The sequence below is a fragment of the Idiotropiscis lumnitzeri genome, chromosome 3 (genome assembly GCF_059441095.1).
Source record: "Idiotropiscis lumnitzeri isolate Australia: NSW breed Sydney's pygmy pipehorse chromosome 3, RoL_Ilum_1.0, whole genome shotgun sequence".
Taxonomy (NCBI): Eukaryota; Metazoa; Chordata; class Actinopteri; order Syngnathiformes; family Syngnathidae; genus Idiotropiscis; species Idiotropiscis lumnitzeri.
Window position 1 is genome coordinate 16,803,811 of NC_142393.1, and position 15,661 is coordinate 16,819,471.

The window sequence follows — 15,661 nt, forward strand, 5'->3', positions numbered from 1 at the left end:
GGACGTTCGTGATGATAAATGGCTTAGAAAATGGTCATTTTGATGACTTGTTCTCTTGGGATTTTTTCTACAGACCCTAAAATGTCCCTCAGATTTACAATGCATCTTTGCAATTTGTTACTTTTATGTATTAATTATTGCTGCAAATTAACATACGACAATAATTTTCCCCTCTAATTGCATTGTTGTTGGAGCAGATTGAACATCTGCACCGCCTTTTTCCCTTTGAGAGAAATCCAAGGGGTTCTGAAGCTGTCTATGTGACTCATGGAGAATGGGTCTCCCACAAGATGGATGAGTCTCATGAGGCCTGCTTTATCTGGAAACACAAGTTTGTACTCAGTGCTCCCTCCCTTGGTGATGCAGATGATGGCCTATATACCGTATAGATACTGAGGGGATTCTGTCTGATTGCAGAGGAATACCAGGTGCGCTCTAGGGTGGGTTAGGCTTAGAGTTTGAGTAGGTAGGTAAGGGTTGGGTTTGATGATTTCCAGATGATAATATGAAATCAATCTTTAAGTTTTTCCACATGATCTGACACTTGCATACCAATGATTCTCAACTAAGGGACAAAAAAAATTGGGTCGTGTATCCATTTTGGCTGCCGAGGACAGCTAGTTAAAAATGACATGTATTCGAACTTGAATTTTCATGCAACAAAACTGAGGTGTACCCGCATGAAAGCTAAGCAACAGAAAGTGTAGCGGCCTCGCATTTTAGCCACTAATTTACTCGTAGACAAATTCAGTGCAGCTCAGCCTTTGGCTAACGGATGTAATGGTGATCCATATGCTTATGGCGGAACACCAAATTTATTTTGAACAGTTTTTGAAAGTATCATATACTTCATTTGTGTTATCAGAGGCTTTTTGAAAAGCATTTAGAATTCACAGTGCTGTTGAAGACTTAGATTGGCCGTTATTTGCAGGCAATTTATTCACCAACAGCCGAGTAAAAAAAAAAAATGGATCATTGACGTCTTTAGCTGTCAATGGCTGTAAATGAGTTAAGATTAGAGGAACTTGGGAATGCTGCATCTCAAGAAGGCACGCTATGAATTATCTGGCCATTGTGCTGTACACAAAGTCTATAAAATTTGAGGGATTGACATTTATTTGGTCTAAACAACTATTCTTAGGATAAACGTTTCTCTTGTGTAATAATCCATGTGTGTCATGTGTCGTCAGATGTTGCTCTCATTAAAATCCTGTCTTTTGAATATACAACTGTACTCGTTGCTCCCTCCCACCCAAAAAAAATAAATCACCAGAAATTGTATCAACAGTCACCAGTAATGGAAGTATTGCATTACTGTATATAATTTTAGTATTCTAAAAAACAATTTGTGGTGTAACGTGGTCACATCTTTTGTGATGTAACCAGGGTCACAGGGTGTTTCGGATTTATTTCAGCCACCAATTCCGGACCCAGATAACATCTATATACCCGTGGGAAAATAAGTGTCTTCAAAGCATGATGGGAGTACGGCCTCCTACCATTTGAGTCAGAAAAATATTACATGCAGTGGTACAAATTCCAGAGTTCAAGGCTTTGGAGGGGGTTGACTAGTTTGTGTGTTGGTGACAGTGTTGCAGGATCGGTGACTCGGTCCAGTCATGCGCACTCTCTCTCTCTCTTACTCTCTTGTTTTAGTGCTTTTAGTGCTTCAATTTTTTTCCATTAAAGTATAGGGTTGTTGTTAGGGTCAGGATGAGTTAGGGAGGTTGCCTTTATTGTTACAATTAGATTTTTAATCCAAGGCATTTTTCTGAACCAACATTGTTATTCACATCCAAAAGTATAATACTGTAATTAATTTTCCTGAAGTAGCCCTATAACAATTCCAAGGTGGAGTTGTCTTGAGCATGTTTAGTTGAAAACAAAGCTATTCTATTATTCTGTTGAATGAATGACAACACTGGGCTGCACAAGTTATCTTCTACCATCTAGTGGACAAATATTTAATTGTTTTCCCTGAAAAAAATGAAGAAATATACATTATTTGTTGTAACTAAATGAAATCAAGTGAAATTGGATAATGTTCTGTGACACACCTGATCACCTCTCATGACACCCTAACTTGGGGCACAGTAGTTGGGTAATTACTTGTCTGGAGCCAGTGTTGTCCGCTGTGGTTCCATCTTGTGGTGAATATTAGATCTTCAATATTAACAGTGGATCTTCAATATTAACAGTGAGTAAATGAATTTGAACTTATTTGTATATGCTACAGACGAAAGGGTTTGCTTTTCAAATCACTGTAATATTCAAGAGGCACACTTAAGAGGCACATTCAAACAAATATATAAAGACAGGTGCTTAAAACCTGCTAGTTGTCACTCCTGATAATACTCATGATGCAAAGAATAGTTGTCATTTCTATTCTGAGGCAGGTTCTTTCAGTACAACCCGTGTTTGTGTATCGTGCATGCTTGTGTAAGCATCTGTATGTAATGTGTGCGACTCCCTCTTTGTCTGTGTGAGTCTCTGCATGGAGCTGAATAGGGGCCATTTATTCCTCTTTTGTCGCCTAATGTTCTGTCCATCACATTCTCTGTTCTCCTTTCATGTATTCTCATCGCACTCTAATGGTTATTATATAACAGTTGTTGAAAGAAAAACGCTGTTTGTATTTCCTTTACTGTACACAACATTAAAGCCTGAGATTGAACTACAAAAACCTCCGGGTGGCACAAAAAAAGTTCTAATAATTATATTAAAAAATCAATTTAATTGATACAAATATAGATCAAAGATAGACTCCCACCATCGAGTCGAAACATGTAATATTATAGCCTAAACTATATAGCTAAATATCCTCATTACGAGTTAACTTTATCAGCTACAGTATAGTTAAAAAAAATCATTTTTGTTCAGTAAGAGGTACGATGTTATGTAATGCATTACATTTTGGTAGAAACATGTCCATTGAACACTGGTAACGAAGTATTTGTACTCCGTACAACGCTGTATACAATAACAATTATGTCAACTAGAAAGGCTAGTGTACATCTTCTCCTTTTAGGGATAAAAATCATTTGGAATATTGATTATCCCCTACAGAACGTCTTCGAGTTGGTTAGTACCCTCCTGGTCACTGTATATTGCACCACATTACTGTGCTGACCCCGCCCCCTTCGAAACGTTCTTGCCGACGACATGCATTGTCATTGGACAATGTACTCCCACCCTCACATTTGATTGGCTGTCAATTATGTCAGTCATTCTTCCTTCCCCATCCCTTCAGTTTAGCTACTTCCGCTTCTGTGTCAAACCCAAAAGCTCCACTGCAAGTTCTTTTTCTGAACTTATCACACCGTTTTCGCTGCCCACGCTATCCAGGTAAGACATGTTTTCATGGTGTCTCTTTGCTATGTTCCTATTTCCCTAATGGCTGAACATTTTAGTGACTGTTGTCTCATGGAGGGGCTTCTGTGCTAGGTAGCTCTTCTCAGTTTTAGCCGCAACGCTAACATGAAGGCTAGCTGTCAGTAGGATGTCCTGTCACCATTGGATCGGACATTTCGGTGTCTTGTGTCGTTATGACGAGAAATAAAGCTTTACGTTTTTTGCCGGGATTTGGTTTCACGTTGACGACTGCAGTTTGTTCAGAATAGTGATGTGTTTGCCAGATCAATTGTTGTACAATACGTGCTAGGTATAGCAGCCAACTCAGCATTTGGGACAGTTTTTTTGGGGGCTCTTAGGCAACACTGAAAAGGGGTAGCAATGCCTACTGTTGCTAAATCGAATGATGACACTCACGTCGGCAGATCCCAACACATATAAGGTTCCATTTTGATCCGATCAACGTCAAGTGTAAGATAAAGCCGTGGAGCTCACCCAAGTTAGAAATGGGACAGTATGTACTATTGATTTATGCAGATTTGCGCAGATCCGCGTGGGAACATCTTGCTGTTCTTATCTCAAAGCGCCGTGTTGGGGTAAAGTTACCTCCCATGGAATTTAACTGCCTCAGCAATGCTGCCATGCCTGCTCAATTTGTGAATACCTCCAATCAAAATCTAAATCTGCCCCTCAGGAACCACATTGGTTTGCACGCTTAGGTGGTTCACAGTACGTCAGAGATCCATCACTGCACGATGGGTTGATATTTCTAGAAGCTTGTTCTTGCTATTGCATCTGTTATGTGTGGATGGTGCTGTGGAACGGGCACTGGAACAATCCGGTAATGCCACGGGTTTAAAATAAATTTATGTATCTGCTCTCTGCTGTTATCCACATTTTAAACAAGTGGGTTATTCATTGGTCTTGGCACCACACCTCTATAAAGTTAGAGTAGAACCTTGTGTTACGAATGCTCCTTTTTTCGTACAATTCGTGTTATGTACAAAACGTTTGTCGAAAAGTTACCGAACCTCTATTTTCGATCTACCAACAATCTTGGCATGGACGAGCGGATGGATCAATGTTGTAATTTTTCTTCCGCTGGGTAACCATCACTGGCAACGTGCATAAACCATTGCTGTGATCTAAAAATTTGTGTGGCTGACGCTGTTGCTTATGTAGGCAGAAGTTCCACCTCCAAATTCATGATCTTCTAATTAAAAAATGCTGTTTCGTTTGTGATGTCTGAAATTATTTCATTTCCTACCCCGGCCCCAAAAGTATATTTAAAGTACGTTATTCATTGGAATGTAGCATCATTTTTTATTTAGAGAACAAATGGTCAATCCATGTATTCACGTCAAATTCCCATCCCTACTAGTTGTCGCTTGACAGAAATTTCACCTACGTAACATACGTTCACCCAGTCACAGATGCCAGCAGTGGTCTCGTTGAATGAATACAGAAGCCGGTCCCGCGTTGATATACACGTTGAACTTTTCTCAACCATCTAAATAAAGCGCTAAACAATCTGAATGGATTTTAAGAGAAAGGAAACTGCTAAAGGGAGTTTTATTGGAAGCGCTTGTCATAAAAAGACCAGAAAGATCTGTGCTGTATCTCTCGCATTTTGTAACTCGACTATGTATGTGGTGTTGTGATTTTTATTAGACAAAAACGAGAAAGCACTTGGTGACAACGTGAGCGAGACAATCAAATTATTAAAATGGTCAAAAGAAATTTGTAGAAAATGAATCTTTCTATGACAGTGTGACATCCCACATAAAGATTTTTCGACCAGAAAAGACGAGTTTCGCTGAATTGGTATGCCAAGATCAACCAATAAATTAAAAAAGAAAGACATAAAAAAACACTTGAATCTGATCTTCGCCATATCAAGTTAATGAGCAATAAGTAGTTATGTTTTTTAAATGTTTTATTTATTTATAGTGAGTGTTTCCACTTGTTTATATATTGCATCATGTGTATTTTTGACCACTCATTAGTTAAAAAAAACACATTAATTGCATAAGCATTCATTTCAATGGGAACGATGACCTTGATTTGTGAACGTTTCCAGTAACAAACAGGCTCATGGAAGCAATTAAGTTTGTAACTAGTTGTCCCACTTTTTATGTAAATTGTTTTTGTATGTTTTGCCGTATCTGTCCTACTATTTGCTCTTTTTTTGTCAAATTATTGCCTGCAAGAAGGATAATTTAGAAACAATGCCCGTTTGTAGTTTTGCTTTTTTAATATATCGGCTTGAGGTGCAAATTGAATTATTTTTATTTATTTTTTTTAACTAACAAATTGTGAATGAAATTTCGAACCTTGATCATCATAACACATTATTGTCATTGGTCAGTATACTGCATGTCCCGCAGATTCCGGACAAAAGTCCGGTATAATGGTCTAAAGTTGAGCATTCTGACTTCCTCCCACATTCCAAAAATAAGCAAATAAGATTCATGTAAGACTCTTAATTGGCTGTCGGTGTGAGTGGGAATTTCTTTTTCGACATGTGCCCTGTGATTGAATGATATATTTCTATATTGTATCTTTGTTCTTGGATCTCTGGTTGCTGCTCGAGTGCAGCGTTTATTCTTAGATTATTGTTGACGTGGTTAAAATTCTGCTGACATTTTGCAATTGCAGACACACTCAAGGCTACATTTCAACAGATTTGATATGAATGTTGCAGCGCCTAATGGGAATGTGTGTGACTGAAGTCCATGTCGTATGTTATATCAAATCTATTCAGCCAGTCAACTTTTGTTGTGAAAGGCGTCTGTGATTGAAGGATGTCTGGCTTTAATCTTGCGCTGGTTCAATCAACATTGATAATGTTTTATTGAAATTTGCTTTTCCAAAAAGTTTTGTTCTAGAACGAAAAGCACATTTTAGTCACTGGTATTCTGCATGTTTCAGAATTTCGTCACTCTGCTAAATTGTACTACTTGAATATAAATGATTATTGAGTCCAATTACATATCTCCACAAATCCTGTTACTACAACAAATCCTCCTTACAACCTTTGAGCAGGTATGTGCCAACTTGTTCTGTACTTAGTGTGTTCTGTGAGGCTATCCGAATGTGTGAGCGTGCGTGCGTGTGCGTAAGCATCATTTTTCGAAATGAATGGATGTCCTTCTGAGTAACACTCATGACTTTAGCCAAAGGAAGTAACTTGACTAAACCCCTGAGCTACTTTGAAGCATTTAGTCATACTCCGTAAAAAGTCCATCTAGGAGTAATTCCCGTCATCTGAATTTTCCCTGAAATAGTATTTAAAAAGTGACCACAAAACCTGCTTCTTGTGTTTTTCCCAGCCTTTTTTGACCCTGAGCAAAATTAGTTCATTGTTCAATGCAGGTTGTAACTCACGGTTCCTTCCGGAAGGAAGGATGTGCTTGGAGTTTTATCTAATTACGTTTGAAACTTGCCTAACAAACCACATCATGTGAGTTAAACTCTTATATACCTTTGCTTTTTTCTGACATCGAGTAGCAATTGGACTGTGTATTTAAAAAGGGAGTAAAGTTAATTATTCCTATATTTTATTTCCACATATACAAATTGATAAGGAACATGGCAAAATCTTTGCATGATTTTTTCTGAACACAAAGTACCAGTTTACTCTTGATTATAAAGGTCTTCCAAAATTACAAGTCAATTAGTCTCTTGATCATGGGTTCAAGACCTGATGTCGTACTGCAGGGGCGCCCAAGTCCAATCCTCAAGAGCCCTTATCCGGCATGTTTTAGGTGCATCCCGATTCCGACACACTTGATTCAAATGATGAGCTCATTAGCAAGGTTTGAAAACGGCTGGTACTGATCCTGACTTGAATCAGGTATCTAAAACCGACTGGATAAGGGATCTCAAGGACCAGACTTGGCCACGCCATTTGTTCTGGCTAGCATACAAAATTTGTGGGCTACTGACATTTAAATTGTCTCCTCACAAATCTTGTGATTTTGTTGCCCATGTGAGATGGACTTGTGGTACGTTTCTTCGTTTGTCGGCGCGTGCATGTGAGGAAAGAACGATTGGCTCAAGTACCTCTTTTAGTTGTCTGTGTCTTGATTCTCTCGTCTTTTTGCCGACTTTTTTTGGTTTTGTTTTTTTAAACAGCACAGAGAGAAGCCTAGTTTGGTCTGTACTGGATTTATTGGAATTTTTAGTTGGTTCTTCTGTTTTTAACATGGATGACCACTCCTGCGCATGTGCATTATAGACAGACAGCAGGAACATGAAGCGACAAGGCTGTTTTGAGAGCAAAAACAAAACTGCAAAAATGATCTTGATGACATTGACTATTACATTAGCCGTCAATGTATCTGGTCGTCATGATTAGTCGACTAACCTTGGGCGCCCTGGTGTTAATCACTTTTCATTCATAACGTCTCTTGAGGGTTCTATTTGAGGTTAAACCTTATTCACTTTTCCACTTCACAAAGTGTTTTACAAGACAATCATTCACACTGTTTATTTATTTCATAAGGGAGAGAACATCCTGTCATGGTCATTTAGGTTAGTAATCAACAGCCCAGAATATGTTTTTTTGTCCTCATGATAACTTTTTGTGCCCGTCTTTTGTCTATTACAATTAACAATATTGACGTTATTTTACAATCACCATAACATGTGGTCAGAGAGGTTCCGTACAAAGTTTATCTGTGAAAGTTAGGCAAAACACGAATCATCAGATGAAGAATTCTCCTCTTTAACAGTAATAAGGAAGCATCATATGACTTAAAATGTATCCGATATTTGAGCGTCACCAGTACCAGAACATTTTCTAATCTGTGGCAAAAGATGATTCAGCGTATCAGTCAATATTTCTTGTATTTACCAGGTGAGCTGTGCCACAATACAAATGTCATGCTGCCTTTTTTTTTTTTTTTGTCCTATTGAGCATTATGCTTAAAGTAGGGAGAATGTGATTGACATGGAGATGAAACGTTACAGTTAATATATCCTGATTATAGTGACCAAAATATCCCAGTTATCGAAATGATGATCATGGCGAAAATAAATGCACACCATAAAATGTTGAGGTGCACATGAAGCGATTCAGCAAGTGTTGAGTTCAACAATAAACCACCAGCAAGCATATACACTGTTGGCATGTTAGGATATGTAAATAGCAGAAAGCAGGGCCAATTTTAATTAACACAAAACCCTAAAAAAAGTGAGATGCTCTCAGTCTCGGTCTCCTCAGGTCCAAATCAGTTGACAGATTTGTAAGGAGTCCAGTTAGTTTCAGTTGGTGTCAACGTACAAATTCCAAGTGTACCAAAGTGTGTCACAACAAACCATGTGACATGACACTCTTGTCTGATTGACCACAAGAATGTAAACCGGATGACATTTTCTGCTTAAACAAGTGAGTAATAATATTACAAAACAGCACTGGTAACTTTAGAATTATGGAAAAAAAAATTGCAGCTGCAATACAACAGCAAACAGCTGAGTGCACCTTTCAAGTATAACTCAAGCACATCAACTTGGTCGAGCGTTAAAAAGTGTTTGTTATCCACACAAGCACAAATATATACATTGAAACCTATTGATATGTGTGTGACAATTCCTTTTGATGAAAAACTGCTTTTATTTATTTATTTTTTTATGATTGTCTTGGCCTATGTCAGACATTTTTAATAAGTTCCATCAAGACAAATTGTGAAAATCCTATGAAAAAAAAATGGTGTATAATTTTGAGTCAATATAAAACAAATTAAGATTCCTTCCTTCCTCTTATGAAATTAGTCAAATCAGAGATTTTCTTTCTCCATGTTGCTTTCACTACATTTTTAATTTGCATCATCAAAAAGACTCACAATGTGGACAATAACTTGATAATTAGCTAACGTCCAGTTTTTTTTTGTATTTGTCAAATAGCATTTGCTGGCTCCGTTCTTCCATCCAAAGCATTTGGTGGACACCAAGCACAAATACTGTGCTGTTGCTGTGGTGACCATCCAGTAGGAACTTTGACCGACAGAATTCTGTCCAGAAGAACTCCGAGGTTGTCATCAGAGGGAACATGTGTTAGACGTTGACCAGTCAACAGCCAGATTTTGTCAGCGTTGACTTCAGAAGATGAGCAATGAGGATGAGTTCTACGACGCCGTTACAGGTTAATGTTTATGTTTGGTTTTTTTTTTGCTCTCATGTTATTATATTTTCACAGGTGTTTAAAATGCAAAACTGGCTCATGTGCTCTGCTTCACAGGCTTGGATTCGGATGAGTCATATGAAGGGGTGTCGGAGTCCAGTTACAAAGATGCAATGGTGTTTGATAGCAGCAAGAACAACGGATCAAAGCCTCAGGAGAACGGTGTCAAGAAACACAGGTACTGCTGCATTCCTGCAACATCTTACACACAATGCTTGTGTATTTAGCTACTGTATTTGTCGCTGATCCAACTCCACCAGAAATGAGTCACGCCCTCAAACAAGTTTTACTTTCTATTTAGGACATGGTTACAATTAGCTAAAGATACATTAAAAACGTCAAGATAAAGTTTTTTTTAAGGAAGTAATTGTTCATTCACTTTGATTGGATATTGATGATTTTGTGATGCTTGAGAGTAGGCCTGTACTTGCACTTGACTTGCAACCAGGCCAGGATGGATAGGTGGATGGATAGGCGTGTAGGTTCACACTTGTTCTAATTCTAGTCTGTCTCAGTCCAGAGATACCAAAATACAGCAGCAGGTAGATGTTGTGGTCCACAGTTCCATTTCCTTTTTCGCCTAATAGACAAATAATCTTCCTTTTTCTGATAGCGGACCAGTTGGACAACATGTTCTGCTTATCTCCAACCTTTGTACCGATGGTTTCTTCACACCTGTGCATGCTCAATCAGATACATTTGCTCATGTACACTAACCTACGAGCTATTCATATTTGTATTTGTTTTTAAATTTGGTTGTTTTTGGTGCTCTTTCTGTAACTTTGAGATGGCGCAAAATCCAGTCTAGAAACGAATTGCTTGGGCTGTTTGTAGAAGTTAAGAGCGTCTTTGCTGCATGTGCATGGAAACATGTACTTCAGGTGCATTTTTGTTGAGCAATTTGTTAACTTTCTTTTTCTAGGGTAAAATAAATTGGGAAGTACTGGACTTTTGTTGTCTCGAACTTTGCCATTGGACTGGAAAGACATTTTTATCAATTCGATTGAGCCCAACTGTGTTTTTATTCCTAAAAATTAACATCCTCCTTATTATGCAATAAGAGATTGCATAATGTATTCACAAAATCTATGTGGGTATCGGGGACAGCAAACACTGCCCCAGTGACGTGTTCATGTTAGTTCATTCATTAAATTTGAGTTTGGGCTGTTTTTTAGCCACCGCTCCCAGTGTCCGATCTCCCCTCACGTCGATCTCCATTAATAAAGCTACATTGTTTTTGAAATTGTTTTTTTCTTTAAAGAAACATATTATTGAAATTTAGTTTTTGTTGTTTAAAGCAAGATATTCTGCACACACAGTTAAAAATAATTTCAAACATGTTATAATTATAAAATGATTATACATGCTGATTAGATCCCAAGTGGTAAATCTTTTCAATCTGTTTTGTCCCAACTCACCAATAATCATTTCATTTCTCTTTTGTTCGCTCTAGGACAACATTACCTGCACCAATGTTTTCCAGAAACACTATTAGTGTCTGGAGTATCCTTAAGAAATGCATCGGAATGGTAAGGATGTGAATTGAGCCCATCTCACTACATCTACTGTATATGCTGCTTATTTCACTATATTGCCATTTATTTCAAAATTCTGACTGCACGAGAAGTAATTTGCTGACAATTAACCCAGTCAGAGGAACTTAACTTTTCACACACGGTTTGGCACTCACTTGTTAGGTCGCAAATTGTCATCTGTCAGTGTGAAGAAGTACTCTAAATACAAATGTTGAAAACTACAGCAACAGCAAAGCTACACATTGAACCCGTATTAAAGCGTCATTCGAGCCAAATGATTTGCACTAGACATTTGAAGGGCAAATAGCAAGTTAGTTGCGTCTACAAACTTGTCTTCTCCTTTTTCAGGAACTCTCCAAGATCACAATGCCTGTTGTCTTCAACGAGCCCCTCAGCTTCCTGCAGAGAATCACAGAATACATGGAACACACTTACCTCATCAACAGAGCCTGCTCATTGTCTGACTCCATAGAGCGCATGCAGGTTAGACACTGAGACTCCTTGAGGACATTGAATTGGCGGCACGGACAATAACACATTACAAATCGTGTCCTCATTTACATGAGACGGTACAGCTTGGTTGCTTTTAACGGGGATATTAAAATGGGTGAGAAGTCTGATGAAATTCTTGATCCATGTTTTGTTTTATTTGGTTTTTGTACAACAAAACATACTAGGTTTTAATGTGTGGAAAACGGCATACAGTGTGCTCACAAGTTTTTATTTGTGACCATAACGTCATCTATATCAGTTTTACCGCGCTGTTTTGCAGGTTTTTGTATGCTATTTTTCCTACTTAATTTTTTTTTTTTTTTTGAGGGAATTTGTTTTTCCAAAAACCGTGATCGTGAATATTCGTGGCGCTTTCAAAAATACAACAACAAAAAAAAGTTAGCAGATACTATTACTTAAATGGCCCTTTGGACCATCTCCCACAAAACAAGAACACGAAGAGCCGCAAAAAAACTTTGGAGATCGAAAATTATGATAGCACGCATTTTTTCATTATATAAATGAGATGTGCAATGTCTATTTAAGTCCATCTCATGTCCATGAAATTAAAATCAAACATAAATGAGCCACCTCTTGTGAAGCAAAAATGCAAACCTAGCGCTATCTTCATAATCAATTTATTTTTTTTGCCTCATGCACTTCAGCACACAGCGTCAGTACATAAGTGCTGCAGTCGCCACCTTCATATTTACACATGATTGTAAACTGTCATCTGTGAAGTGTGAGTATTTGTTGAGCATTCAATTTTCTATTTTGTTTGTAAACTTTTCTTGGAATCATCCCTGGTTCTCTGAATCTTGATTCCAGGTGGCACACATTGGCAGTTGTGATGCATGTTAAAAAGTTGCATATTCATCTTAAAAGAGCACCATAATCATAAAATGTACACATCATTTGAAAACAGATGAATTAAAGTTAAATGTAAAATAAGTCTGTTTTTGTTGCAAGCTCAACTAAATCCTGAGACCTGAGAGCCAAATCCCTTGGGAAAGCATTTACGTGAGTGACGTGAACATGAAAAAGCAAACACACTCATGCTGTCTGTAATTGCTCCTTCAGGCCGTCGCTGCATTTGCCGTGTCAGCGGTTGCGTCTCAGTGGGAGCGAACTGGAAAACCCTTCAACCCTCTACTTGGGGAGACTTATGAACTCACCAGGTACACACCCACACACATGCGCACGTCTTCACATGTGTATATTGAACGTTATATATTCCTCATTCCTGCTCCTCCGTGTCTCTTCAGAGAGGAGCAGGGCTTCCGGCTGATCGCAGAGCAGGTATCCCATCATCCCCCGTTGAGTGCCTTCCATGCTGAGAGCCTGGCAGGAGACTTTGTATTCCATGGCTCCATATACCCCAAACTCAAATTCTGGGGCAAGAGTGTTGAGGCAGAGCCCAAAGGGACCATCACTCTTGAGCTACTTAAGTAAGTCAAACTTTTGCCATTTTGATGCAGAGGTTATGCCTTCTTCACGTTTGTCTGTTATGTCTTCTCTATCCAAGGCACAATGAGGCATACACATGGAGTAACCCTCACTGCTGTGTGCACAACATCATCCTGGGCAAACTTTGGATTGAGCAGTATGGCTTAGTAGAAATAGTCAACCACAGGTAAACTTTTCTCACCATTTTCGCACTTTGTTATTCTTGTGATAAGCAGACAGATGTAGTCGTTCATCTTCGTCTTTGTTGGCATGTCGTTCCTGCTGAATTGACGATACCAAATGGGAAAAGCTGTGCAAACATCCCATCCAAAATGCTTCTCAAACAATTGAAGTCAATTCAATTCCTTCTAATCAAACAATTTGTAATCCCAGGATTGCATAAACGGTTCAAAGCTCTGCATCGTTAGAGTAATATATTGCAATCAAGTTCATCTTTGTGACATGCATGCTTTTCAGGGCATCACAATCATTTTTTGTATATTGGCGCATATATTGTATTTTTTGTTCTTTTTTTTGGTGTGTGTGAAAGGACAATGTTTAATATTTAGGTCAGATCCAGTTTACCGTAGTTTATGGAGCTGTTAAGTGCTTACACTCTTGTCTACACAGCACTGGAGACAAGTGTGTGTTGAATTTCAAGCCTTGTGGGATGTTCGGCAAAGAGCTGCACAAAGTGGAGGGATACATCCAGGATAAAAGGTTAGCCTTCAGAATTGTGTTACTTTGTCACCCATAGTGGGATTTCTAATATTGTGGTAAATTTTCCAAGAAATCTTCCTTTGTAATCCGAAACTCCTCTGGTCTTGTATTTGTTATTGTGCAGTAAGAAGAAGCTTTGTGTCATCTATGGGAAGTGGACAGAGTGCATGTGGAGTATTGATCCTCAGTCTTACGAGGCTCACAAGAAGGCTGAGAAGAAAGGAGACAACAAGAAGCACAAGCATGTAAATTGATTGATCGTGTGCTCAGTCTCTTGTTTTGTGTTGATGCAGCCTTCCTCATTAGCACATTCTCGGTAGAACGTGTAATGTGGGGATTAATCATGTGATTTCTCAATCCACCCCAGGAGGAGCCAGAAGGATCGGAGAACGACGATGCTGATGATATGCCAGAGGTCCAAGAGACGGTGTCAGTCATACCGGGAAGTACTCTTCTCTGGAGGATAGATCCTAGACCGGCTCACTCAGCTCAGGCATGGGGGAAAAAAACAAAAAAAACAAAGCAGGCATTGTACAAAGGCAGCAATCTGCACATAATCTGACCAGATTCTTTGTACTTGTCTATGTTCAGATGTACAACTTCACCAACTTTGCAATGTCTCTCAATGAGCTGGAGCCAGGCTTGGAGGCCATGCTGGCCCCGACGGACTGTCGCTTCAGACCTGACATCAGAGCCATGGAGAATGGCAAAATGGGTAATGACTTTGTGTTTTTAGGAGGCATCTGTTTACCGTTATTTTACCAAAAATAAATAACTCTGGTTTGGAAACTTTGCTTCAGCCTTCCTTTGTGGAGTTTGCATGTTCTTCCTGTGCTTATATGTGTTGTCTGCGGGTACTCCGGCTTCCTCCCACATTTTAAAAACAATCAGAATTGGTTAATTGATTTATGTCCAAATGCAACAGTCATAAATCAGTTACGATAGACTCCAGCACCCCTGCCACCCTCTTGAAGACAAGCACTAGAAAAAGATGGACGAGATTAAGATAATGAAACGCTGTCGCCATCTGCTGTTTGTCTCCGGAACCGCCTCATGTCAATGACACAAAAGGCTTCACATTGTGCCTGCTGTGGTTTTGCAGAGGAAGCAAGCCAGGAGAAGGAGAGGCTGGAAGAGAAACAGCGAGCAGCCAGAAAGCAGAGAGCCAAGCATGAAGAGGAGTGGTCGACGAGGTTAGTTGAGCTCTCGCTAGACTTGGCTTGCACACACTCGCTGTCTTTCTCTAACGCTCACGGTCTGTCTGACACTCTTTTCTTCTCTCTAACGAGCAATGTCACATGTAGCCACCATCTTTGTGAAATTTTCTAAAAAAAACAAAAACATGTAATGCCAGTGTGCCCATATTCGGAAGTGCTGACTAAAGTTTAACAATTTATAATTTTTTGATCGAAATTGTGATTCTAGACGGCACCAATTCTTTTTTTTTTTTTTTTTTTTTTTTTTTTAAATTGTGCAGAAGCAGCCTGTTACTTGCTACCAATCACAAACTGTCGATATACATTATTTTTCTCAAGCGCTGCAGCACTTCCCCTTAAGTCAACTGCTATTCTAGTAATTTTTTTATTTTCTTTTTTTAAAGGTGGTTCCAAATGGGCACCAACCCATGCACTGGCTCCCAGGACTGGAACTACTCTGGTGGTTACTTCAGTAGGAACTACCAAGACCTGCCTGATATCTACTGATGAGACCACTCGCCTTCACCCTGTTCCCCTTCTAGCTCTTCCACACGCCTTGTCATAACTTGGAGGGACAGACACCCTTAAAAACTTAACCCTTCACAATTGCACACATTCAGCACAGATAGGAAAGACTTACAGAGGCCTCATGAACAGTTGCCTCATCTTGACTCGCTCGCTTCTTCCCCATCAAGGATTTGACATCAACTTTAGTTGTGTGACCTGTAAATGTCTCA

At 39.0% G+C, this 15,661-nt stretch overlaps 1 protein-coding gene across 1 annotated transcript; it reads left to right on the top strand.

Moving 5' to 3' along the window:
* The first annotated feature begins 3,202 nt into the window (after positions 1–3,202).
* On the top strand, positions 3,203–15,651 carry LOC148340153 (oxysterol-binding protein-related protein 2-like). Its single transcript, XM_088291661.1, has 14 exons — positions 3,203–3,345; positions 9,259–9,496; positions 9,593–9,713; positions 10,989–11,064; positions 11,419–11,553; positions 12,643–12,740; positions 12,828–13,010; positions 13,088–13,195; positions 13,639–13,728; positions 13,853–13,973; positions 14,096–14,221; positions 14,320–14,443; positions 14,831–14,921; positions 15,329–15,651. The coding sequence occupies exons 2-14, from the start codon at positions 9,460–9,462 to the stop codon at positions 15,429–15,431; spliced, it is 1,413 nt and encodes a 470-aa protein (XP_088147787.1). The 5' UTR covers positions 3,203–3,345; positions 9,259–9,459; the 3' UTR covers positions 15,432–15,651.
* The last annotated feature ends 10 nt before the right edge of the window (positions 15,652–15,661 follow it).